The sequence below is a fragment of the Bos javanicus genome, chromosome X, assembly GCF_032452875.1.
Source record: "Bos javanicus breed banteng chromosome X, ARS-OSU_banteng_1.0, whole genome shotgun sequence".
Lineage (NCBI taxonomy): Eukaryota > Metazoa > Chordata > Mammalia > Artiodactyla > Bovidae > Bos > Bos javanicus.
This window is the reverse complement of record NC_083897.1, coordinates 69,520,501-69,545,867: the sequence shown is the minus strand read 5'-3', so window position 1 is coordinate 69,545,867 and position 25,367 is coordinate 69,520,501. Positions and strand designations below refer to the sequence as shown.

Genomic DNA, 25,367 nt, shown 5'->3' with positions numbered 1-25,367 from the left:
AGCATTATTTTGATAGTGTGTGAGATGAGTGCAATTGTGCTGTAGTTTGGACTTTCTTTGGCATTGCCTTTCTTCGGGATTGAAATGAAAACTGATCTTTTCCAGTCCTGTGGCCACTGCTGAGTTTTCCAAATTTGTTGGGATATTGAACGCAGCACCTTCACAGCATCATTTTTCAGGATTTGAAATAGCTCAACTGGAATTCCATCACCTCCACTAGCTTTGTTCATAGTGATGCTTCCTAAGGCCCACTTGACTTCACATTCCAGGATGTCTGGTTCCAGGTGAGTGATCACACCATTGTGATTATCTGGATCATGATGAGCTTTTCTGTATAGTTCTTCTGTGTATTCTTGCCACCTCTTCTTAATATCTTCTGCTTCTGTTAAGTCCATACTATTTCTGTCCTTTATTGTGCCCATCTTTGCATGAAATGTTTCCTTGGGATTTCTACTTTTCTTGAAGAGATCTCTAGTCTTTCCCATTTTATTGTTTTCCTCTATTTCTTTGCATTGATCACTGAGGAAGGCTTTCTTATTTCTCCTTACTATTCTTTGAAACTCTGCATTCAGATGGGTATATCTTTCCTTTTCTCCTTTGCCTTTTGCTTCTCTTCTTTTCACAGCTGTTTGTAAGACCTCCTCAGACAATCATTTTGCTTTTTTGCATTTCTTTTTCTTGGGGATAGTCTTGATCCCTGCTTCCCGTAGTTACATGAACCTCTGTCCATAGTTCTTCATGCACTCTGTCTATCAGATTTAATCTCTTGAATCTATTTCTCACTTCCACTGTATAATCATAAGGGATTTGATTTAGGATATACCTGAATGATCTAGTGGTTTTCCCTACTTTCTTCAATTTCAGTCTGAATTTGGCAATAAGGATATCATGGCCTGAGCCACAGTCAGCTCCCCATCTTGTTTTTGCTGACTATATAGAGCTTCTCTATACAGAAGAAATAGAGTGGCCATCATAGTCAACAAAAGAGTCTGAAATGCAGTACTTGGATGCAATCTCAAAAATGATAGAATGATCTCTGCTCATTTACAGGGCAAACCATTCAATATCTCACTAATCCAAGTCTATGCCCCAACCAGTAATGTTGAAGAATCTGAAGTTGAATGGTTCTATGAAGACCTACAAGACCTAGAACTAACACCAATAAAAGATGTCCTTTTCTTTATAGGGGACTGGAATGCAAAATAGGAATTCAAGAAATACCTGGAGTAACTGGTAAATTTGGCCTTGCAGTACAGAATGAAGCAGGGCAAAGGCTAATAAAGTTTTGCCAAGAAAACGCACTGGTCATTTAAGACTATTATTTCCTTATTTTCTGTCAGGATAATCTGTCCATTGATATAAATGGGATGTTAAAGTTCCCTACTATTTTTGTATTACTGTCAATTTTCCCCTTTATATCTGCTAATATTTACTTTATATATTTAGGTTTTCTTATATTAGTTGCATATGTGTTAATGACTGTTACATTCTCTTCTTGTGTTAACCCTCTTATCATTATACCCTTCTTTCTGTAGATTTTGTTTTAAACTCTATTTTGTCTAATCAAGAGTTACTTATCCCTACTTTCTTATCACTTCCATTTTCTTAAAACATCTTTTTCCATACCCTCACTTTCAGTCTGTGTGTGACCTTAGCTCTGAAGTGAATCTCTTGGGGCTGCATATTGGTTGATCTTTGTTTTTTATCCAGTCATTCATCCTATATATTTTGATTAGAACATTTAGTCTATTGACATGTAAAGTGATTATTGGTAGACATGTAATTTTTGTCATTTTGTTACTTGTGTTTTTGTTTGCTTTTGTAGTTCATCTCTGTTCTTTTTGTCTCCTTTTATTTTCTTCCCTTGTGTTCCTTTCTCTTTAGTTTTTCTGTATTTGATATTCAGTTACCATTGGGCTCATATATATTGACTTATTAGTATATCTATGACTTATCTGGTGGCTCAGTGGTAAAGAATCCACCTGCCTGTGCAGGAGCCATGGATTCAATCCCTAGTTGGGAAGATTCCCTGGAGAAGAAAATGGCAACCCACTTCAGTATTCTTGCCTGGGAAATCCCGTGGACAGAGGAGCCTGGTGGACTACAGTCCATGATGTCACAAACGAGTTGGGCATGACTTAGTGACTAAACAACAACAACATAACTGGATTTGCATGTTTTTAATTACTAGCCATTTAAGTTCAAGCACTCTAAAAGTTATACATTTTTATTTCACCCTACATGTTTTTGGTGTCATATTTTACATCTTCATATTTATTCCATCATTCTTCATTGATGAGCTCTTTTAGATTTTTGCTTATTCTATAAGTTTTTTTATCTCTCTTTCAAATATAAATGATAATCTTGCTAGGTAGATTATCCTGGGTTGCTTCTTTCAGCACTTTGAATGTATCATGCCATTGCCTTCTGTCCTCCAAAATTTCTTCAAAAAAAGCAGCTGATAACCATATGTGGATTACTTTGTATATGACTTTATTTTTCTCTAGATGCCTTCAAAATTATCTCTTAATCTGTAACTTTTGGCATTTTGTTTATGTTATGTCTTGGTATGGGTTCATTATGTTTGGGACTCTCTGTTCTTCCTGTATATAGATATATGTTTCCTCTTTCAGGTTTGGGAACTTTTCAACTATAGTTTCACCAAATATATTTTTGATCCTTTTCTCTCTCTCTTCTCTTTCTGGAACCCATATAAAGCAAATGTTGGTACACTGAATGTTTTTTCAGAGTTCCTGTAAATGGTTCTCATTTTTTAATTTGTTTTTCTTATTGCTGTTCTAAAGGAGTGATTTCCATTTTTCTATATTCCAGATCTCATTCATTTCTCAGTGTCACCTAGTATGTTGTTAATTCATTCTTGTCTATTTTTTCCTTTCCGTTAATATACTCTTCAGTTCTGACTGGTTCCTTTATTATTTTCTAACTACTTGTTAAAATTCTGTGTGTATTTTTTTTCCATAATTCTGTTAGCATTCTTATTGCTAATACTTTTATTTTGCTTAAAAGTGTAGGCTCTTGGACTCAATCAGAAAGTCCTTGGAATTCATCTAGTACAGAGAATGGCAAACTTTTTCTGTAAAAGACTAAACCTTAAATATCTGTTGCTTACCAGGTCAAATACACAATGTTCTCAACTGTTGAAAAAATTATTCTCACTGATGAGATAATGGATGTTACATTTTACCTTTTTATATAAAATGTGAAAAATTTCTGTTGCTCTTAGGCCATACAAAAACATGGTGAGCTAGATTTGACCCATGGGAATAGTTTGTTAGTCCCCCATCTTGCTCGTGTCATCTTAAACTGGGCTAGACTTAGAGTGCCTGTTGAAAATACTTGGATATTATAACTTATTTCCTTGACTTTAAATTGTAATTGGGAAATCTTAGTAGTGATGCTTTCCCAAAGTAAGCCTCTAGTGAAATGTACAATGTACAATGATGGAGCTACTTTTCAAACAGACCATTGAAGAGTCAAACTCCATTGAAGAGTCAGATTCCTTTAAAAAATAAAGGGGTTCCTTGCCATGCTCTCTCCCTATTCCCTTTAAATTCCTTGCTGCTGCTGCTGCTGCTAAGTCACTTCAGTCATGTCCGACTCTGTGTGATCCCATAGACGGCAGCCCACCAGGCTCCCCAGTCCCTGAGATTCTCCAGGCAAGAATACTGGAGTGGGTTGCCATTTCCTTCTCCAAAGCATGAAAGTGAAAAGTAAAGTGAAGTCGCTCAGTCGTGTCCGACTCTTAGCGACCCCATGGACTGCAGCCCACCAGGCTCCTCCGTCCATGGGATTTTCCAGGCAAGAGTACTGGAGTGGGTTGCCATTGCCTTCTCCATTTAAACTCCTTACTTAAGTCCTAAAATACTTAATACTGTGCATATCACAGATTATGATTTTTTTCATGTAATTTTATTAAATATTAACCATGATGGTTTTTACTTTTTTGTTTGTTTGTTTTTGTTTTTGTTTTAATTTTATTTTATTTTTAAACTTTACATAATTGTATTAGTTTTGCCAAATATCAAAATGAATCCACCACAGGTATACACGTGTTCCCCATCCTGAACCCTCCTCCCAGTTTTTACTTTTTTTAAAAAACCTGATTTTGGAGGGGGAAAGCTATATATGGAGTATAATATAGGTCATTTTAGGTGTTTTATGCCAGATTTTTCCTTAACATAGTACAATGTTCTTTTGGAAAGTGTAGAAGCATGATGTATACATTTCCTCAGGATACTAGGTATACTAATAAATCATATACATGACAAGATGTTAGTTATCAACCTATGAAGGCAGATATTATTTGTTTAAATTTAGATAATGTCTAATTGAATAAAATTTGCTGTACTTTCCCTAACCCTTTTTGTCTTGACTTTCAAAATAATGAAAACTAGTGACAGAACAATCATAATTGAAATCCGTTACTGTGATTTGAGAATAGGAGTCAAAGTAGTTCTGAGTATTTGCACTTATAGATCAGTGTTTAGAAGCACATGAAAATTGTTTGCTATATACCTCACCTAAGATGTGGAAGTTTCAAAATTTCTCATACTTTTGCTTTATAAATAAAATCACCCATCTTTTTAATATCTGTTAATAATTTACATTATTTGTCTTTATCTTTTATTTTGAATTAGTGTTTTCTCTTAAATACTATCTAATTTGAGTCTCACAATTACTGACTGGAACAGGAGATTACAAAAATGTTACTATAATTAATTCTATAGTATTTTAAAACTTGAGTATTTTTTTCTTATATTGTATTTAAATAACACGTTGTTTAAATCCATTATTTTTTACTTAAGTTTTGTTGGAAGATGGAATATATCTCTTTACATAGATAAAATTATTTTTTGATCATTTTTCAACTCTTCTTTTTTCCTTTTCTTGGACTACTTCTTCACCTAAGTCTCATTTATTATGTATGTTCTACTTTGAGGTTAACAATAATATATTAACAACAATTTTGATGTCTTATGAAGGACCTTTTCATTGTTTTGTTTTCTTCTTCTAGAATTCTTTTTTTAATTAATTAATTTTAATTGGAGGATAGTTACTTCATGATATTGTGATGATTTTTGCCATATATCACCATGAATCAGCTGCAGGAATACATATGAACCCCCCATCCTGAACCCCCCACTTCTCTCCCCACCTTATCCCTCTGGATTATCCCAGGGTACCAGCTTTGGGTGCCCTGCTTCATGCATCGAACTTGCACTTTTCTTCTGTTTTACATATGGTAATGTATATATTTCAATGCTATTCTCTCAAGGAACAGATCCCCACTCATACTGGCTTGAACAAAAAATGGGCCAAAGAACTAAACAGACAGTTCTCCAAAGAAGACATACAGATGGCTAACAAACACATGAAAGGATGCTCAAAATCACTCATTATCAGAGAAATGCAAATCAAAATCACAATGAGGTACCATCTCAAGCTGGTCAGAATGGCTGCTATAAAAAAATCCACAAACAATAAATGCTGGAGCGGGCACTGTTGGGGAGAATGCAAACTAGTACAGCCACTATGGAGAACAGTGTGGAGATTCCTTAAAAAACTGGAAATAGAACTGCCATACAACCTAGCAATCCCACTGCTGGGCATACAGAAACCAGATTTGAAAGAGACACGTGTCCCCCAATGTTCATCGACATACTGTTTACAATAGCCAGGACATGGAAGCAACCTAGATGTCCATTGGCAGATGAATGGATAAGAAAGCTTTGGTACATATACACAATGGAATATTACTCAGCTATTGAAAAGAATGCGTTTGAATCAGTTCTAATGAGGTGGATAAAACTGGAGCCTATTATACAGAGTGAAATAAGTCAGAAAGAATAACATCAATATAGTATATTAACGCATATATATGGAATTTAGAAAGATGGTAATGATGACCCTATATGCGAGACAGCAAAAGAGACACAGAGACAAAGAACAGACTTTTGGACTCTGTGGGAGAAGGTGAGGGTGGGATGATTTGAGACAATATCATTGAAACATGTATAATACCATATGTGAAATAGATCACCAGTCTAAGTTTGATGCATGAAATAGGGCACTCAAAGCTGATGTACTGGGACAACCCAGAGGGATGGGATGGGGAGGGAGGTGGGTGGGGAATTTGGGATGGAGGACACATGTACACCTCCATCATAATCAATCAGAATATGACTGATTCATGTCAATGTATGGCCAAAACCACCACAATATTGTAAAGTAATTAGCCTCCAATTAAAATAAATCAATTAATTTTTTAAAAAGGAAAAATGGTAAAAAACATTAAGTCAAGGATCTTGATTACCTTAGAGAGCTCAAGGGAAGAAAGTAAAATTAATACTTAGTAGGAACTGGAATTAAGAGCTCAGGTAGAAAATATATCCATCTGTTTCTCTAGAGGCATATGATCCTTTGTTTCTACTTCCTTAATGTATTGATATTTTATTATTTACACTCTCTACACTTTTTTTTTTTTTTTACTTCTCTAGGGATATGCCAGACATTACTTCTTCATACTGCCCCTGATTGCCTGTCCTTATTTCAAGCAACCAGAAGGAAAAAAAAAAAAAAAGAACTATTCTGAATTCTAACTATAACTCTGCAGGAAAAAAAATCTTATTGCCCCAATTTGTGTCAAACGCCAATTACTCCAAGGCAACATAGCGCCAATGAGGCATTTGGGGATGGACATTAGTTTATGGAAAAGTAGAGGCTAAGAAGATATCTCACAATGTATCTAGCATATTTCCTTTTATACTTAAATGCTATTTCTGAAGTTTTATTTTGAAAAATGTTTTCATTATACCTTTCCCTTAAACATAAGTGCAGATAATGAAGTGACACTGTTCCCACAATCAAAATACCTAAATGTGCTATGTTTCACATTAAATGTAACTAAGAAATTGTAACTTTGTTTATGATTTATTTTGCTTTGCAGCCAATAACTGCAACTAATTCACCCATTGAATGTATATTTCACCTTCAAGATGTGCCCCTTCCAAATGAAACGGTACCTAATAGATTTGGATATTTTTCTCTAGAAAGCCTCTGCACCCAAAGGTAAGTTTCACTGATAATCAAGTCTATATACATGTAATCTTAACTTGGAGTAGAATATAGAATTAGTAATTCTTCTACCATATTTTAGCATAATATTCAGTTTTCAAAATAATGATGCACTGACTGGATAAGGACAAGAGAATAGTATATTGCAAGGAAGTATCATATTCAGGTGAGTACTTTCAGGTACACTGGAAAACAGTTAATATGAAGGTAAATGCAAGTGAATGTAAAATCTACCTACACTGATTTTCTTCTGATTTGTTCACAAGAAGCATAATGATGCCACACGCTTTCTAAAACCTGATAAGAATATGTACTTTATAATATTCTCCTACAGAAGACTTTTCAACAGAGAAATAATGTATTTTCCAACATATTTGATGAATATTTTTTAAGTATTCATATTTGTCTTTTCTTTAAGTAATGAAGGAGCAGTTGTCATGCCACATGATGAAGGAAGCACATCTGAAACAGAAGTTTCTGATACAAAAGTTTCTGACAATTCAACCAGTTATTTTGACTATAAAAATCTCCAAGACCTAACGATAATTGAAAGTGATGCCCCTCTGCTGACTTCTGGCTCTGGAAGCTGTGTGATTGATTCTGACTCTGACAGAGGCATTGGTATGGACTCTGACTTAGAACAGCACTCAAAAGACTCTGACTCAGTAACATGGGGAATGGACTCAGATTCAGAAAATTGTCCCATGGACCCAGACTCTCAGAAACACCTGCTAGAAGCAGAAAAATTCCACATAGCATCAAACCTAGAGCAACACCTAATTGGAGTTGAACAATGCCAGCTGGAATTTGGCCCTCTGAAACGCTGTATGAACCCAGATTCAGAAAAAAGCTTGGCAGACTCTGATTCTGAAAAATATGTGATGGCTTCTTACAATGAAAGACCCAGGATAGACTCAGACTCAAAAAAATACCCCATAGCTTCTGCATCTGTGAAACACCTGCTGAAGGCAGAAAAATGCCAGATGGCCTCAGATTCTATAAAATGCTTCATGGAGTCTGAAAAAAGATTAATGGAGACTGAACAACACTGGCTAATCTCTGCGTCTGAGAGATATGTGGTGGACTCATACATTGAAAGGGATGCAGTAGACTCAGGCTCTGCATCTGGGATATATCTGATGGAGGAAGGAAAACACCAGGAGAAGATTAGATCTGAGAGACATATAATGGACTCTAACTTTGAACCATGTAGGATGGATTCAGACTCAACAAGATATGAGCTAACCTCAGCCTCTGTGAAATGCCTCATGAATGCTAACACATTCCAGTTGAGCACTGAAACTGAGAGGTACTATGTAGATTCTTGGTCTGTAAGACACACAATGGACTTGGATTCTGAAAGCCTGGATATGAGCTCTGATTCAGTGAATCCCATAATGAAGGCTGAAGATTGCCAAAGAGCCTCTGAATTGGAAAGATTCTGGATGGACCTCAGGTATGAATATGAAAGATACCTGCCTGGCTCTGAAAGACAACAGTTGAACTTTGACTGTGGTAGATGCTGGGACAGCTCTATAAAATACCAACACAGATCTTCAAGACTTCAGGGTAGTTCTGGAAGATGTCAAGATGACCTTCAAAAGCATTGGGATAAGTTTGTAAAACATCAAATAGATTCTGATTCTGAAAAACATAGAACAGATTTTGAAAATGAAAGATATCAAAATGAATTTGAAAATGGAAGACATATACACATAATGGAGGTGGAACAGTCTCTATTGCACTCTGAACATGAGAGACTTCAAATGAATGAAAAAAGGGAGAAATACTTCATAAAGTCTGACAGTGAAAAAGAGCACAAGATTGTATCTGACAATGAAAGACACGATCTTGACTCAGAAGATGAAGCACGACGGCTTGGTGCTCGCAAAAAAGCTAACCGTCCTCAGGGTAAGCTTAAATATGTCTGGCTTTTGAAACCAGCTTGTTTTCAACTTTAATTAGTAACATGATGACACTTACGAAATGGCAGTTGCTTTAACAGATTTGGGCCTGAGATTATTTCATCAGAAATTCAGAGAAAAGGCATCTTAATCCTAGATTTTCAATTCACTTTGGAAAATTAGGCAAATCATCTGTCTTTAGTTATCAGTTTTATCATGATATATTAAAAGAAGGAAATTAAATAATTATTAATAAAAATGATTATTCTAGCCTAGGAAACAGCTTGTTGAATTTAGTTACCATGAATCTAGAATGAGTAAATAAGGATTATTCATAAACTTTTTCCAATTATTAGTCGCTGTGTAAAGGAAAGCCTAACTATATAAATATTCAATGTATCATGCTTCTCTCAAAGTTATTATTAAAGCTTCATAAATTTTAATAGTTGGCATTTACCTTGTTAGTCATATTTAGCACACTAAATCATTATAATTCTCCATTTCCTAAGCCATTTTATTAAGGTATGCTTATTATGATAAAGAAACTGTTATCATCTCATAGATATTTTTCATCATATTAGTCACTTTCTATCGAGTGTGAAACCATGTGAAGTGAAAACAAAGAATTTGTCCCCAAACGTTTTTTGAGGGTATTTAAGTACTTTTATTTGAGAGAAAATATCATTGTGCTCAAATTACAAATCCAATATTAGCGGCAGAAGAAATTCTTTACTTTCTTTTACTGATTTTTGCAGCATTTGCTTTATCCGTACACTTCTTCAGCCATGTTTGAGGGGTTTCCTACTGTATATTATTGTAGGGCTTCCCAGGTGGCTCAAGAGGTAAAGAATCTGCCTCCAATACAGGAAACACAGGAGACTTGAGTTGAATCCCTGGGTCAAGAAGATCCTGTGGAGGAGGGCATGGCAACCCATTCCACTATTCTTGCCTAAGAAATGCCATGAACAGAGAAGCCTGGCAGGCTACAGTCCATAGAGTCACAAAGAGTTGGACACGCCTGAAGTGACTGAGCATGCACACACACATTATCATTATATTTCCTCAGAAAAAAGGAAGGAAAACCAAAAGTTGATTCCACTTTAAAGGACTGTTCTAAGAAAATAAATTGGTGATAATTTTATACTGATGCCCATGGTTTGGATATAAAATTAATTTGATGCTTACACTGAAATGCTAGGAAAACAGAAAGCAGTATATGATGATTGACACTAGCTCCGAGCTCCTGTACGCCAGTCCAACATTCTCAAGAGAACATAAATAAGTTAAAGTTTCTCCTTCATGATGGAGAGAGATTCTGTTAGGAAGTGAATGATACCTGATCTTTGAGGACTTTTTTTTTTTTTAATTTTATTTTATTTTATTTTTAAACTTTACATAATTGTATTAGTTTTGCCAAATATCAAAATTTATTTACTTGTCTGCAGTATAGCAATTGATTTTTAAAAATTTTTCTTTTGTGACAATAAAAAATGACTAAAAAATATTGCTTGTCATCAAAATTCCCAATAGTATAATTTTAATTTTATGTGATTGAATTTTTAGACCTCATTTATTGTGTTTTAATGGGATTTTATTTTTTAATTTATTTTTAATTGGAGGAAAATTGCTTTACAATATTGTGATGGTTTCTGCTATACAACAATACAAATAAGCCAAATTATATTTATATCACCTTCCTCTTTAGCCTCCATCCTCTCCCTCATCCCACCCCTCTAGATAACCACAGAGTGCATAGCTGAGCTCCCCGTGTTAAACAGCAAATTCTCACCAACTATCTATTTTACACATGGTAGTGTATATACGTCTATGCTACTTTCTCTATCCATACTACTCTTTCCTTCCCCACTGTGTCTACAGGTTTATTCTCTACATATGTGTCTCCATTCCTTCTCTGCAAATAGGTTAATCAATGTCATTATTCTAGATTCCTTATATATGCATTAATATACCATATTTGGTTTTTCTCTTTCTGAATTATTTCACTCTGTATGACAAGCTCTAGGTTCATCCACCTCACTAGAACTGACTCAAATGTGTTATTTTTTATGGCTGAGTAATACTGCATTGAATATATATACCACAAATTCTTTATCCATTCATAGATCTATGAACATATGAGTTGCTTTCATGTCCTAGCTATGTAAATAGTGCTGCTATGAACATTGGGGTACATGGGCCTTTTTCAATTATGATTTTTCCAGCATATATGCCCTTTTCATCATATTCATGGAGTTCTCAAGGCAAGAATACTGAAGTGGTTTGCCATTCTTCTCCAGTAGACATCCAGTTTTTCAGGCCTGACTTTCAGGAACATGCCTTTCAGCTGCTCCATGTAACTGTACAACATGCCCAGTGCACTGGTTGTCCCACTGCTGGTCTTTGGCATCTGGTCCCATTGTGTGTGTGTGCTAAGTCGCTTCAGTGTGGCTGACTCTGTACAACTCTTTGGACTTTAGCCTACCAGGCTCCTCTTTCCATGGGATTCTCCAGACAAGAATACTGGAGTGGATTGCAATGCCCTCCTCCAGGGGATCTTCCTGATCCATGGATGGAACCCATGTCTCACATCTCATGCATTGGCAGGCAGGTTCTTTACCACTACTTCCACATGGAAAGCCCATCCAGTCCCATCACTTCATGGCAAATAAATAGCGAAAAAGTAGAAACAGTAACAGATTTTATTTTCTTGGAATTCAAAATCCCCATGGAGAGTGACTGCAGCCACAAAAATAAAAGATGATGCTTGTTCCTCAGAAAAGCTATGACAAACCTAGACAGTGTATTAAAAAGCAGAGACATCACCTTGCCAAAAAAGATCTGTATAGTCAAAGCTATGTTTTTTCCAGTAGTCACGTATGAATGTGAGAGCTGTATCATAAAGAAGGCTGAGGGCTGAAGAATTAATGCTTTCAAACTGTGGTGCTGGAGAAGACTCTTGAGACTCCCCTGGACAGCAAGGAAATCAAATCTGTCAGTCCTAAAGGAAACCAACCCTGAATATTCATTGGAAGGACTGATGCTGAGGCTAAAGCTCCAGTACTTTGGCTACCTGATGCAAAGGGCTGACTCATTGGAAAAGACCCTGATGCTGGTAACAGGAGAAGGTGGGGACAGAGGATAAGATGGTTGGATGACATCGCTGACTCAATGGACATGAGACTGAGTAAACACAGGGAGATAGTGAAGGACAGAGGAGCTTGGCATGCTGCAGTTCATGGGTTCACAAAGAGTTGGACATGACTTAGTGACTGAACAACAACAGGCTATATGCCCATTCTTGGGATTGCTGGGTCATATGGTAGTTTTAATCCTAGCTTTTTAGGGAATCTCCATACTGTTCTCCATAGTGGCTGTATCAACTTATGTTCCCACCAACAGTGAAAGACTGTTCCCTTTTCTCCACATCCTCTCCAGCATTTATTGTTTGTAGATTTTGTTTGATGGTGGCCTTCTGACTGGTGTGACATAATCTCATTGCAGTTTTGATTTGCATTTCTCTAATAATTAGAGGTGTTGAGCATCTTTTCATGTATCTATTTGTTATCTGTATTTTTTTTTTGGGAAATGTCTGTTTAGGTCTTTACTAATTTTTTTATTGGGCTATTTGTTTTTCTTGATATTGAGCCGTATGAGCTGCTTATATATTTTTGAGAATAATCCTTTGTCAGTTTTATTGTTTACAATTATTTTCTCCCATTCTGAGGTTTGTCTTTTAATATTTTTTATTGTTTCCTTTTCTGTGAAAAAAGCTTTTAAATCTCATTTGTTTATTTTTGTTTTTATTTCCATTACTTTAGGAGGTAAGTCAAAGAGGATCTTGCTTTGATTTATGTCGGAATGTACTGCCTGTGACTTTCTCTAAGAGCTTTATAGTTTCTGGCCTTACATTTAAATCTTTAACCCATTTTGAGTTTATTTTTGTGTATGGTGTTAGGAAGTGTTCTAGTTTCATTCTTTTATGTGTAGCTGTCTAGTTTTCCCAGCAACACTTATTGTAAAGGAGGTATTTTCTCCATTGTATATTCTCAGCTCTTTAGTCAAAGATAAGGTGCCGACTATTGTGGGTTTATCTCTAGGCTTTCTATCTCATTCCATTGATCTATATTTCTGTTTTTTTTTTTTTGTTTTTTTTTTTTTTTGCCAGTACCATACTGTCTTGATGACTGTAGCACTGTAGTATAGTCTAAGTCAGAAAGGTTGATTCCTCCAGCCCCATTTTTCTTTCTCAAGGTTGCTTTGGCTATCCATGGTCTTTTGTGTTTTCATACAAATTGTGATATTTGTTGTTATAATTCTGTTAAAAATACCATTTGTAGTTTGCAATGGCACCCCACTCCAGTACTTTTGCCTAGAAAATCCCATGGACAGAGGAGCCTGGTAGGCTGCAGTCCATGGCGTCGCTAAGAGTCGGACACGACTGAGAGACTTCACTTTCACTTTTCACTTTCATGCATTGGAGAAGGAGATGGCAACCCACTCCAGTGTTCTTGCCTGGAGAATCCCAGGGACGGGAAGCCTGGTGGGCTGCCGTCTATGGGGTTGCACAGAGTTGGACACGACTGAAGCGACTTAGCAGCAGCAGCAGCAGCAAGGATTGCATTGAATCTGTAGATTTCTTTGGATAGTATAATCATGTTTACAATATTGATTCTTCCAATCCAAGAACATAGTATATTTCTCCATCTGTTTGTGTCATATTTAATTTCTTCCATCAGTGTCTTATAGTTGTCTGCATACAGGTCTTTTGTCCCTTCAGGTAGATTTATTCCTAGTATTTTAATTTTTTTTGCAATGGTGAATGGGATTGTTTGTTTAATTTCTTTTTCTGATTTTTCATTGTTACTGTCTAGGAATGCAAGGGAATTCTGTGTATTAATTTTATATCCTGCCACTTTACTACATTCATTGATTAGCTCTAGTGATTTTGTGGTGCCATCTTTAAGGTTTTTTCCTCTAGTATCATATCATCTGCAAACAGGGCTTCCCAGGTGCCTCAGTGGTAAAGAATTCACATGCCAGTGTAGGAAATGCAGGAGACATGGGTTCAATCCTTGAGTCAGGCAGATCTCCCATAGTAGGAAATTGGAACCCACTTCAGTATTGCTGCCTGAAAAATTCCATGGACAGAGAAGCCTGGCAGGCTATCATGTGTGAGATCACAAAGAGTCTAAGAGGACTGAGCAACTGAGCATACACACATGCATCTGCAAACTTAGAGTTTTACTTCTTCTTTTCCAATATGGATTACTTTTATTTCTTTTTCTTCTCTGATTGCTGTGGCTAGGACTTCCAAAATTACATTGAATAATAGTGATGAGAGTGGGCACCCTTGTCTTGTTGCTGATATTAGGGGAAATAATTTCAGTTTTTCACTGTTGAGAATGATGTTTGCTGTGGGTTTATCATATATGGCCTTTATTATGTTGAGGTAGGTTCCTTCTCGGAGAAGGCAATGGCAACCCACTCCAGTACTCTTACTTGCAAAATCCCATGGACACAGGAGTCTGGTAGGCTACAGTCCATGGGGTCGCTAAGAATTGGACATGACTGAGCGACTTCACTTTCACTTTTCACTTTCATGCATTGGGGAAGGAAATGGCAGCCCACTCCAGTGTTCTTGCCTGGAAAATCCCAGGGACAGGGGAGCCTGTGGGCTGCCATCTCTGGGGTTGCACAGAGTTGGACACGACTGAAGCAACTTAGCAGCAGCAGAAGCAGTTTCCTTCTATGCCTACTTTATGGAGAGTTTTTTTTTTTTTTTTTTTTTATCATAAATGGGTGTTGAATTTTGTCAAAAGCTTTCTCTGCGTATATTGAAATTATCATATGGTTTTTACTTTTCAATTTGTTAATATGGTGTACCACCACGTTTAATTTGTATATATTGAAGAATTCTTGCTTCGCTGTGGAAAAGTCCACTTGATCATGATGTATGATCCTTTAAATGTGTTCTTGGGTTCTATTTGCTATAATTTTGTTGAGGATTTTTGCATCTTTGTTCATTAGTGATATTGGTCTGTAATTTTCTCTTTTGTGGCACCTTTGTCTGGTTTTGATATCAGGGTGATAGTGGCCAAGTATAATGAGTGTAGGAGTTTTCTTCCTTTGCCATTTTCTGGCAGACTAGGAGCAGGATAGGTATTAGCTGTTCTCTAAACATTTGGTAAAATTCACCTGTGAAGCCATCTGGCCCTGGGCTTTTGTTTGGAAGATTTTTGATTAAAGTTTCAATTTGTATTCTTGTGATTGGCCTGGTCGTATTTTCTACTTCTTCCTGGTCCAGTTTTGAAAGGTTATACTTTTCTAAAAATTTGTCCATTTCATCTAGGTTGTCCATATTATTGGCATATAGTTGCTGGTAGAAGTTTTTGTTTTTGTTTTTTTTTTTTAATGATTTTAGTATTTCTATGTTGTCTGTTGTAACTTCTCCTTTTTCATTTCTAATTTTATTGATTTGAATCTTCTCCCTTTTTCCTTAATGAGTCTGGTTAATGGTATGTCAGTTTTGTTTATCTTCTTAAAGAATCAGCCTTTAGTTTTATTTTTTCTTTTGTGTTTGTTATTGTTTTTCATTTATTTCTGCTGTGATCTGTATGATTTCTTTCCTTCTACTAACATTTGTTTTGTGTGCTTCATTTTTCTGTGCTTTTTTGTGGGTTTTTTTGTGCTTCATTTTCTAGTTGCTTTAGATTTAAGGTTAGATTGTTTATTTGGTGTTTATCTTGTTTCTTGAGATAAGCTTGTGTTGTGATAAATTTGCCTCAGCCCTGCTTTTACTGCACCCCTTAGGTTTTGGGTAATCAAGTTTTCATTGTCATTTGTTTCTAGGTATTTTTTAATTTCCTCTTTGATTTATTCAGTGATTGCTTGGTTATTCAGAAGCATATGGCTTAGTGTCTCTGTGCTTGTGGTTTTACAGTTTTTTTTTTTTTCTGTAGTTGATATCTAATTTTATAATGTTGAGGTCAGAAAAGATGCTTGAGACGATTTCAGGTTTTTTAAAATTTACCAAGGCATCATTTGTGACCCAAAAGTGATCTATCCTAGAGAATGTTCCATGTGCACTTGAGAAAAAAAGTGAAATTTATTATTTTTTTTGAATAAAATGCCCTGTTGATATCAATTAGGTCCAACTGATCCAATCTGTCATTTAAAGCTTGTGTTTCCTTATTAATTTTCTATCTGGATGATCTGTCCATTGGTGTGAGTGGGGTTTTAAAGTTTCCAACTATTGTTATGTCACAGTCAATTTCCTCTTTAATAGTTGTTAGCATTTGCCTTATGTACTGAGGTGGTTTTATGTTGGGTGCATATATATTTAATTGAAACATGTAAAATATCATGTATGAAACGAGTGCTTGGGGCTAGTGCACTGGGACAACCCAGAGGGATGGTATGGGGAGGGAGGAAGGAGAAGGGTTCAAGAAGGGGAGCACATGTATACCTGTGATGGATTCATTTTGATATTTGGCAAAACTAATACAATTATGTAAAGTTTAAAAATAAAATAAAAATTAAAAAAAAAAAACTGTTATATCTTCTTCTTGGATTGATCCCTTGATCATTACATAGTCTCCTTCCTTTCCTCCTGTAATGGTCTTTACATTAAAGTCTATTTTATCTGATATGAGTATTGCTACTCACACTTTTTTGATTTTCATTTGCTTTGAATATCTTTTTCCATCCCCTAAATTTTAGTCTATATATGTCTTTTGATTTGAAGTGGGTCTGTTGTAGACAGCATATGTACTGTTTCTTTTTTTGTATCCATTTTGCCAGTTTGTGTCTTTTGGTCGAATCATTTAATCCATTTATGTTTAAGGTAGTTATTGATATGTATGATGCTATTACCATTTATTTTGTTTTGGGTTTGTTTTCATAGGTCTTTTCTTTCTCTTGTGTTTCCTGTCTAGAGAAGTTCCTTTAGCATTTGTTGTAAGGCTAGATTGTTGGTGCTGAATTCTCTTAACTTTTGCATATCTGTTAAAACTTTTGATTTTTCCATCAAATGTGAATGGGATCCTTGCTGTATAGAGTAATCTTGGTGTATGTTTGTTTGTTTGTTTGTTTTCTTTCATTAGTTTAAGTATATCCTGCCACTCCCTTCTGGCCTACAGAATTTCTGTTGAAAGGTCAGCTGTTAGCCTTATCAGGATCCCCTTACATGTTATTTGTTGCTTTTCCCTTGCTGCTTTTAATATTTGTTCTTTGTGTTTAATATTTGTTAGTTTGATTAATATGCATCTTGTCATGTTTCTCTTTGGGTTTATTCTCTATGGGAGTCTCTTGCCCCTGAACATTTTTAAGAAAGCTTCCCTCTGAAATTATAAAAATAAATTATATGTCTAAATAAACTCAAGTGAAGTTTTACCAACACTGTGATTTAAATAGTATATATTTAATGTAAGTTCAGTATTTCTAATTTTATTTTTTAAATTAATGTTTATTGTAGTATATTTGATTTAAAAATGTTGTTTTAGCTTCTACTGTACAGTGAAGTGAATTAGTGATACATACACATATAGCCACTCTTTTTTTATATTCTGTTCCCATGTAGGTCATTATAAAGAATTTAGTAGAGTTCTCTGTGCAATACAGTAGATTCTTCCAGTTCCAGTTCAGTCGCTCAGTCGTGTCCAACTCTTTGTGACCCCATGAATTGCAGTGTGCCAGGCCTCCCTGTCCATCACCAACTCCCGGAGTCCACCCAAACTTATGTCCATTGTGTCAGTGATGCCATCCAACCATCTTAGTCTCTGTTGTCCCCTTTTCCTCCTGCCCTCAATCTTTCCCAGCATCAGGGTCTTTTCAAATAAGTCAGCTCTCTGCATCAGATGGCCAAAGTATTGAAGTTTCAGCTGCAACATAAGTCCCTCCAATGAACACCCAGAACTGATCTCCTTTAGATGGACTGGTTAGATCTCCTTGCAGTCCAAGGGACTCTCAATAGTCTTCAATTATTCTGTGCTCAGCTTTATTTATAGTCCAACTCTCATATCCATACATGACTGCTAGAAAAACCATAACTTTGATTAAATTGACCTTTGTTGGCAAAATAACATCTCTGCTATTTAATATGCTGTCTAGGTTGGCCATAACTTTCCTTCCAGAAAGCAAGTGAGTCAAAATGTTAGTTGCTCAGTCGTGTCTGATTCTTTGTGATCGCATGGACTGTGGCCCAATAGGCTCCTCTGTCCATGGATTTCTCCAGACAAGAATACTGGATTGAATAGCCATTTCCTTCTCCAGGATAATTTCCAGACCCAGGAATCAAATCTGGGTCTCCTGAATGGCAGGCAGTTTCTTTACCATCTGAGCCACCTGGGAAGCCACCAGAGGATTTTCTTAGTATTTATCTGTTTTATATATTGTACATATGTGTCACTCACAGTCTCCCGTTTATCTGTGCACTCTTTTCCCCCTTGGTAACCATAAGTTTGTTTACTACATTTGTGGCTCTATTTCTGTTTTGTAAAGAGGTTGATTTTTACACTTATTTTAGATTCTAGATGTAAACCATGACATACGATATTTGTCTTCATCTGTCTTACTTCATTCAGTATGACAATTTATAGGCCCATCCATGTCACAACAAATGACATTCCTTCATTCTTTTTTGTTTAATATAAATTTATTTATTTTAATTGGTGGCTAATTACTTTACAATATTGTATTGGTTTTGCTGTACATTGACATGAATCCGCCACAGGTGTACATGTGTTCCCCATCCTGAACCCCCCTCCCACCTCCCTCTCCATATCATTCCTGTGGGTCATCCCAGTGCACCAACCCCGAGCATGCTGTATCATGCATCGAAACCGGACTGGCGATTCGTTTAACATATGATAATATACATGTTTCAATGCCATTCTCCCAAATCATCCCACCCTCGCCCTCTCCCACAGAGTCCAAAAGACTGTTCTATACATCAGTGTCTCTTTTGCTGTCTCGCATACAGGGTTATCGTTACCATCTTTCTACATTCCATATATATGCATTAGTATACTGTATTGGTGTTTTTCTTTCTGGCTTACTTCACTCTGTATAATAGGCTCCAGGTTCATCCAGCTCCTTAGAACTAATTCAAATGTATTCTTTTTAATGGGTGAGTAATACTCCATTGTGTATATGTACCACAGCTTTCTTATTCATTCATCTACTGATGGACATCTAGATTGTTTCCATGTCCTAGCTGTTATAAACAGTGTTGCAATGAACACTGGGGTACAGGTGTCTCTTTCAATTTAGTTTCCTCAGTGTGAATGCCCAGCAGTGGGATTGCTAGGTCATATGGCAGTTCTATTTCTTTTTAAGGAATCTCCACACTGTTCTCCATAGTGGCTGTACTAGTTTTAATTCCCACCAACAGTTTAAGAGGGTTCCTTTTTCTCCACACCCTCTCCAGCATTTATTGCTTATAGACTTTTGGATCACAGTCATTCTGTCTGGCGTGAAATGGTACCTCATTGTGGTTTTGATTTGCATTTCTCTGATCATGAATGATGTTGAGCATCTTTTCATGTGTTTGTTAGCCATCTGTATGTCTTCTTTGGACAAATGTCTCTTTAGTTATTTGGCCCATTTTTTGATTGGGTTGTTTAATTTTCTGGAATTGAGCTGCAAGAGTTGCTTGTATATTTTTTAGATTAATTCTTTTTCAGTTGCTTCATTTGCTATTATTTTCTCCCATTCTGAAGGCTGTCTTCAGAGTGAAAAGGCTGTCTTTCAAAGGGAAAACTTTGCTTATAGTTTCCTTTGTTGTGCAGAAGCTTTTAATTTTAATAAGGTCCCATTTGTTTATTTTTGCTTTTATTTCCAATACTCTGGGAGGTGGGTCATAGAGGATCTTGCTGTGATTTATGTAGGAGAGTGTTTTGCCTGTGTTCTTCTATAGGAGTTTTATAGTTTCTGGTCTTACATTTAGATCTTTAATCCATTTTGAGTTTATTTTGGTGTATGGCATTAAAAAGTGTTCTAGGTTCATTCTTATACAAGTGGTCAACCAGTTTTCCCAGCACCACTTGTTAAAGAAATTGTCTTTTCTCTATTGTATATTCTTGCCTCCTTTGTCAAAGATAAGGTGTCTATACGTGCATGGATTTGTCTATGGGCTTTCTATTTTGTTCCATTGATCGATATTTCGGTCTTTGCACCAGTACCATACTGTCTTGATGACTGTGGCTTTGTAGTAGAGCCTGAAGTCAGGCAGGTTGATTCCTCCAGTTCCATTCTTCTTTCTCAAGATTGCTTTGGCTAGTTAAGGTTTTTTGTATTTCCATACAAATAATGAAAGTATTTGTTCTAGCTCTGTGAAAAATACCATTGGTAGCTTGATAGGGATTACATTTAATCTATAGATTACTTTGGGTAGTATACTAATTTTCACTATATTGATTCTTCCGATCCATGAACATGATATATTTCTCCATCTATTAGTGTCCTCTTTGATTTCTTTTACGAGTGTTTTATAGTTTTCAATATATAAGTATTTTGTTTCTTTAGGTGGATATATTCCTAGGTATTTTATTATTTTCGTTGCAATGGTGAATGGGATTGTTTCCTTAATTTCTCTTTCTATTTTCTCATTATTACTGTATAGGAATGCAAGGGATTTCTGTGTGTTGATTTCATATCCTACAACTTTTCTATATTCATTGATTATCTGTAGTAATTGATAGAGATAATAATTGATAGGTAGAGTCTTTAGGGTTTTCTATGTAGAGGATCATTCATCTGAAAACAGTGAGAATTTTACTTCTTCTTTTCCATTTTGGATTCCTTTTATTTCTTTCTGCTCTGATTGCTGTGGCCAAAACTTCCAAAATTATGTTGAATAGTAGTGGTTAGAGTGGGAACCCTTGTCTTGTTCCTGACTTTAGGGGAAATGCTTTCAATTTTTCACTATTGAGGATAATGTTTGCTGTGGGTTTGTCATATATAGCTTTTATTATGTTGAGGTATGTTCATTCTATTCCTGCTTTCTGGAGAGTTTTTATCATACATGGATGTTGAATTTTGTGAAAGGCTTTATCTGCATCTATTGAGATAATCAATTGGCTTTTATTAATTTGTTAATGTGGTGTATGACACTGATTGATTTGCGAATATTGAAGAATCCTTACATCCCTGGGATAAAGCCCACTTGATCATGATGTATGATCTTTTTAATGTGTTGTTAGACTCTGTAAGCTAGAATTTTGTTAAGGATTTTTGCATCTATGTTCATCAGTGATATTGGCCTATAGTTTTCTTTTTATGTGGCATCTTTGTCAGGTTTTGGCATTAGGGTGATAGTGGCCTCATAGAATGAGTTTGGAAGTTTACCTTCCTCTGCAATTTTCTGGAAGAGTTTGAGTAGGATAGGTGTTAGCTCTTCTCTAAATTTTTGGTAGAATTCAGCTATGAAGCCGTCTAGACCTGGGCTTTTGTTTGCTGGAAGATTTCTGATTACAGTTTCAATTTCCATGCTTTTGATAGGTCTGTTAAGACTTTATATTTCTTCCTGGTTCACTTTTGGAAAGTTGTACTTTTCTAAAAATTTGTCCATTTCTTCCAAGTTGTCCATTTTATTGGCATATAGTTGCTGATGGTAGTGTCTTATGATCCTTTGTATTTCTGCATTTTCTGTTGTGATCTCTAAATTTTGATTTCTAATTTTATTGATTTGATTTTTCTCCCTTTGTTTCTTGACAAGTCTGGCTAGTGGTTTGTCAATTATATTTGTCCTCTCAAAGAACCAGCTTTTGGCTTTGTTGATTTTTGCTATGGTCTCTTTTATTCCTTTTGCATTTATTTCTGCCCTAGTTTTTAAGATTTCTTTCCTTCTACTAACCCTGGGGTTCTTCATTTCTTCCTTTTCTAGTTCCTTTAGGTGTAGAGTTAGGTTATTTATTTGATTTTTTTTTCTTATTTTTTGAGGTATGCCTGTATTGCTATGAACTTTCCCCTTAGCACTGCTTTTACAGTGTCCCATTGGTTTGGGGTTGTTGTGTTTTCATTTTCATTCGTATATATGCATATTTTGATTTATTTTTTGATTTCTTCTGTGATTTATTGGTTATTCAGCAGTGTGTTTTTCAGCCTCCATATGTTGGAATTTTTCTCCTGTAATTGAGATCTAATCTTACTGCACTGTGGTCAGAAAAGATGCTTGGAATGATTTCAATTTTTTTGAATTTACCAAGGCTATATTTATGGCCCAGGATGTGATATATCCTGGAGAAGGTTCCGTGTGCTCTTGAGAAAATGGTGAAATTCATTGTATTGGGGTGAAGTGGCCTATAGATATCAATTGGGTCTATCTGGTCTATTGTATGATTTAAAGTTTGTGTTTCCTTGTTAATTTTCTGTTTCATTGATCTATCCATAGGTGTGAGTTGGATATGAAAGTCTCACACTATTATTGTGTTTTTGTTCATTTCCCCTTTCATACATGTTAACATTTGTCTTACATATTGTGGTACTCCTATGTTGGGTGCATATATATTTATAATTGATATATCTTCTTCTTGGATTGGTCCTTTGATCATTATGTAGTGTCCTTCTTTGTCTCTTTTCACAGCCTTTGTTTTAAAGTCTATTTTATTTCATATGAGATTTGGTATTCCTGCTTTCTTTTGGTCTCTATTTGGCTGACATATCTTTCTCCAGCCCTTCCCTTTCAGTCTGAATGTGTCCCTTGTTTTGTGGTGGGTCTCTTGTAGACAACATATATAATGGTCTTGTTTTTGTATCCATTAAGCCAGTCTTTGTCTTTTGGTTGGGGCATTCAACCCATTTACGTTTAAGGTAATTATTGATAAGTATGATCCAGTTGCCATTTACTTTATTGTTTTGGGTTCAAGTTTATACACCATTTTCTGTGTTTCCTGTCTAGACAAGATCCTTTACCATTTGTTGGAGAGCTGGTTTTGTGGTGCTGAATTCTGTCAACTTTTGCTTGTCTGCAAAGCTTTTGATTCCTCCTTCATATTTGAATGAGATCCTTGCTGGGTACAGTAATCTGGGCTGTAGGTACAGTAATCTGGGCTGTAGGTTATTTTCTTTCATCACTTTAAATATGTCCTGCCATTCCCTCCTGGCCTGAAGAGTTTCAGGATTGAAAGATCAGCTCTTATTCTTATGGGAATCCCCTTGTGTGTTATTTGTTCTTTTTCCCTTGCTGCTTTTAATATTTGTTCTTTGTGTTTGATCTTTGTTAATTTCATTAATATGTGTCTTGGGGTGTATCACCTTGGGTTTATCCTGTTTGGGACACGCTGGGTTTCTTGGACTCGGGTGATTATTTCCTTCCCCATTTTAGGGAAGTTTTCAACTATTATCTCCTAAAGTATTTTCTCATGGTCTTTCTTTTTGTCTTCTTCTTCTAGTACTCCTATGATTCAAATGTTGGGGTGTTTAATATTCTCCCAGAGGTCTCCGAGATTGTTCTCATTTCTTTTAATTCATTTTTCTTTTTTCGTTTCTGATTCACTTATTTCTACCATTCTATCTTCTGCCTCCATTGTTATGCTATTTGTTCCCTCCAGAGTGTTTTTGATCACCTTTATTGCATTGTTCATTATATATTGACTCTTTTATTTCTTCTAAGTCCTTGTTAAACTTTTCTTGCATCTTCTCAATCCTTGTCTCCAGGCTATTTATCTGTGATTCCATTTTATTTTCAAGATTTTGAATCATTTTCACTATCATTATTTGGAATTCCCTACCTCTTCCTCTTTTGTTTTGTTTGGTGGGCATTTATCTTGTTCCTTTACCTGCTAGGTATTCCTCTGTCTCTTCATCTTGTTTATGTTGCTCAGTTTGGGGTGGCCTTTCTGTATTCTTTGCATTGATCGCTGAAGAAGCCTTTCTTATCTCTTCTTGCATTCAGCGATCAATGCAAAGAAATATACGAAAACAACAGAATGGGAAAGACTAGGAATCTCTTCAAGAAAATCAGAGATACCAAGGGAATATTTCATGCAAAGATGAGCTCGATAAAGGACAGAAATGGTATGGACCTAACAGAAGCAGAAGATATTAAGAGATGGCAAGAATACACAGAAGAACTGTACAAAAAGATCTTCACAACCCAGATAATCACGATGGTGTGATCACTGACCTAGAGCCAGACATCCTGGAATGTGAAGTCAACTGGGCCTTAGAAAGCATCACTATGAACAAAGCTTTTGGATGTGATGGCATTCCAGTTGAGCTATTCCAAATCCTGAAAGATGATGCTGTGAAAGTGCTGCACTCAATGTGCCAGCAAATTTGGAAAACTCAGCAGTGGCCACAGGACTGGAAAAGGTCCGTTTTCATTCCAATCCCAAAGAAAGGCAATGCCAACGAATGCTTAAAGTACTGCACAATTTCACTCATCTCACACGCTAGTAAAGTAATGCTCAAAATTCTCCAAGCCAGGCTTCAGCAATATGTGAACCGTGTACTTGTAGATGTTCAAGCTGGTTTTATAAAAGGCAGAGGAACCAGAGATCAAATTGCCAACATCCACTGGATGATGGAAAAAGCAAGAGAGTTCCAGAAAAACATCTATTTCTGCTTTATTGACTATGCCAAAGCCTTTGACTATGTGGATCACAATAAACTGTGGAAAATTCTGAAAGAGATGGGAATACCAGACCACCTGATCTGCCTCTCGAGAAATTTGTATGCAGATCAGGAAGCAACAGTTAGAAATGAACATGGAACAACAGACTGGTTCCAAATAGGAAAAGGAGTTCGTCACCCTGTTTCTTAAACTTCTATGCAGAGTACATCATGAGAAACGCTGGACTGGAAGAAACACAAGCTGGAATCAAGATTGCTGGGAGAAATATCAATAACCTCAGATATGCTGATCACACCACCCTTATGGCAGAAAGTGAAGAGGAACTAAAAAGCCTCTTGATGAAAGTGAAAGTGGAGGGTGAAAAAGTTGGCTTAAAGCTCAACATTCAGAAAACGAAGATCATGGCATCTGGTCCCACCACTTCATGGGAAATAGATGGGGAAACAGTGGAAACAGTGTCAGACTTTATTTTTCTGGGATCCAAAATCACTACAGATGGTGACTGCAGCCATGAAATTAAAAGACGCTTACTCCTTGGAAGGAAAGTTATGACCAACCTAGATAGCATATTGAAAAGCAGAGACATTACTTTGCCAACAAAGGTTCATCTAGTCAAGGCTATGATTTTTCCTGTGGTCATGTATGGACGTGAGAGTTGGACTGTGAAGAAGGCTGAGCACCGAAGAATTGATGCTTTTGAACTGTGGTGTTGGAGAAGACTCTTGAGAGTCCCTTGGACTGCAAGGAGATCCAACCAGTCCATTCTGAAGGAGATCAGCCCTGGGATTTCTTTG

At 36.2% G+C, this 25,367-nt stretch overlaps 1 protein-coding gene across 4 annotated transcripts in view; it reads left to right on the top strand.

The window, feature by feature from the left end:
- LOC133243097 (uncharacterized) overlaps positions 1–25,367 on the top strand; it is a 440,860-nt gene that overhangs the window by 369,063 nt on the left and 46,430 nt on the right. For 3 of the 4 annotated variants that reach the window (XM_061409570.1, XM_061409569.1, XM_061409568.1), the window contains 2 exons: positions 6,968–7,089; positions 7,514–9,006. In XM_061409570.1, coding sequence (XP_061265554.1) covers positions 6,968–7,089; positions 7,514–9,006 — 1,615 coding nt within the window. Of the gene's footprint in view, positions 1–55; positions 285–6,967; positions 7,090–7,513; positions 9,007–25,367 lie in introns of those variants that run through there. The other variant, XM_061409571.1, reaches the window with a different exon arrangement.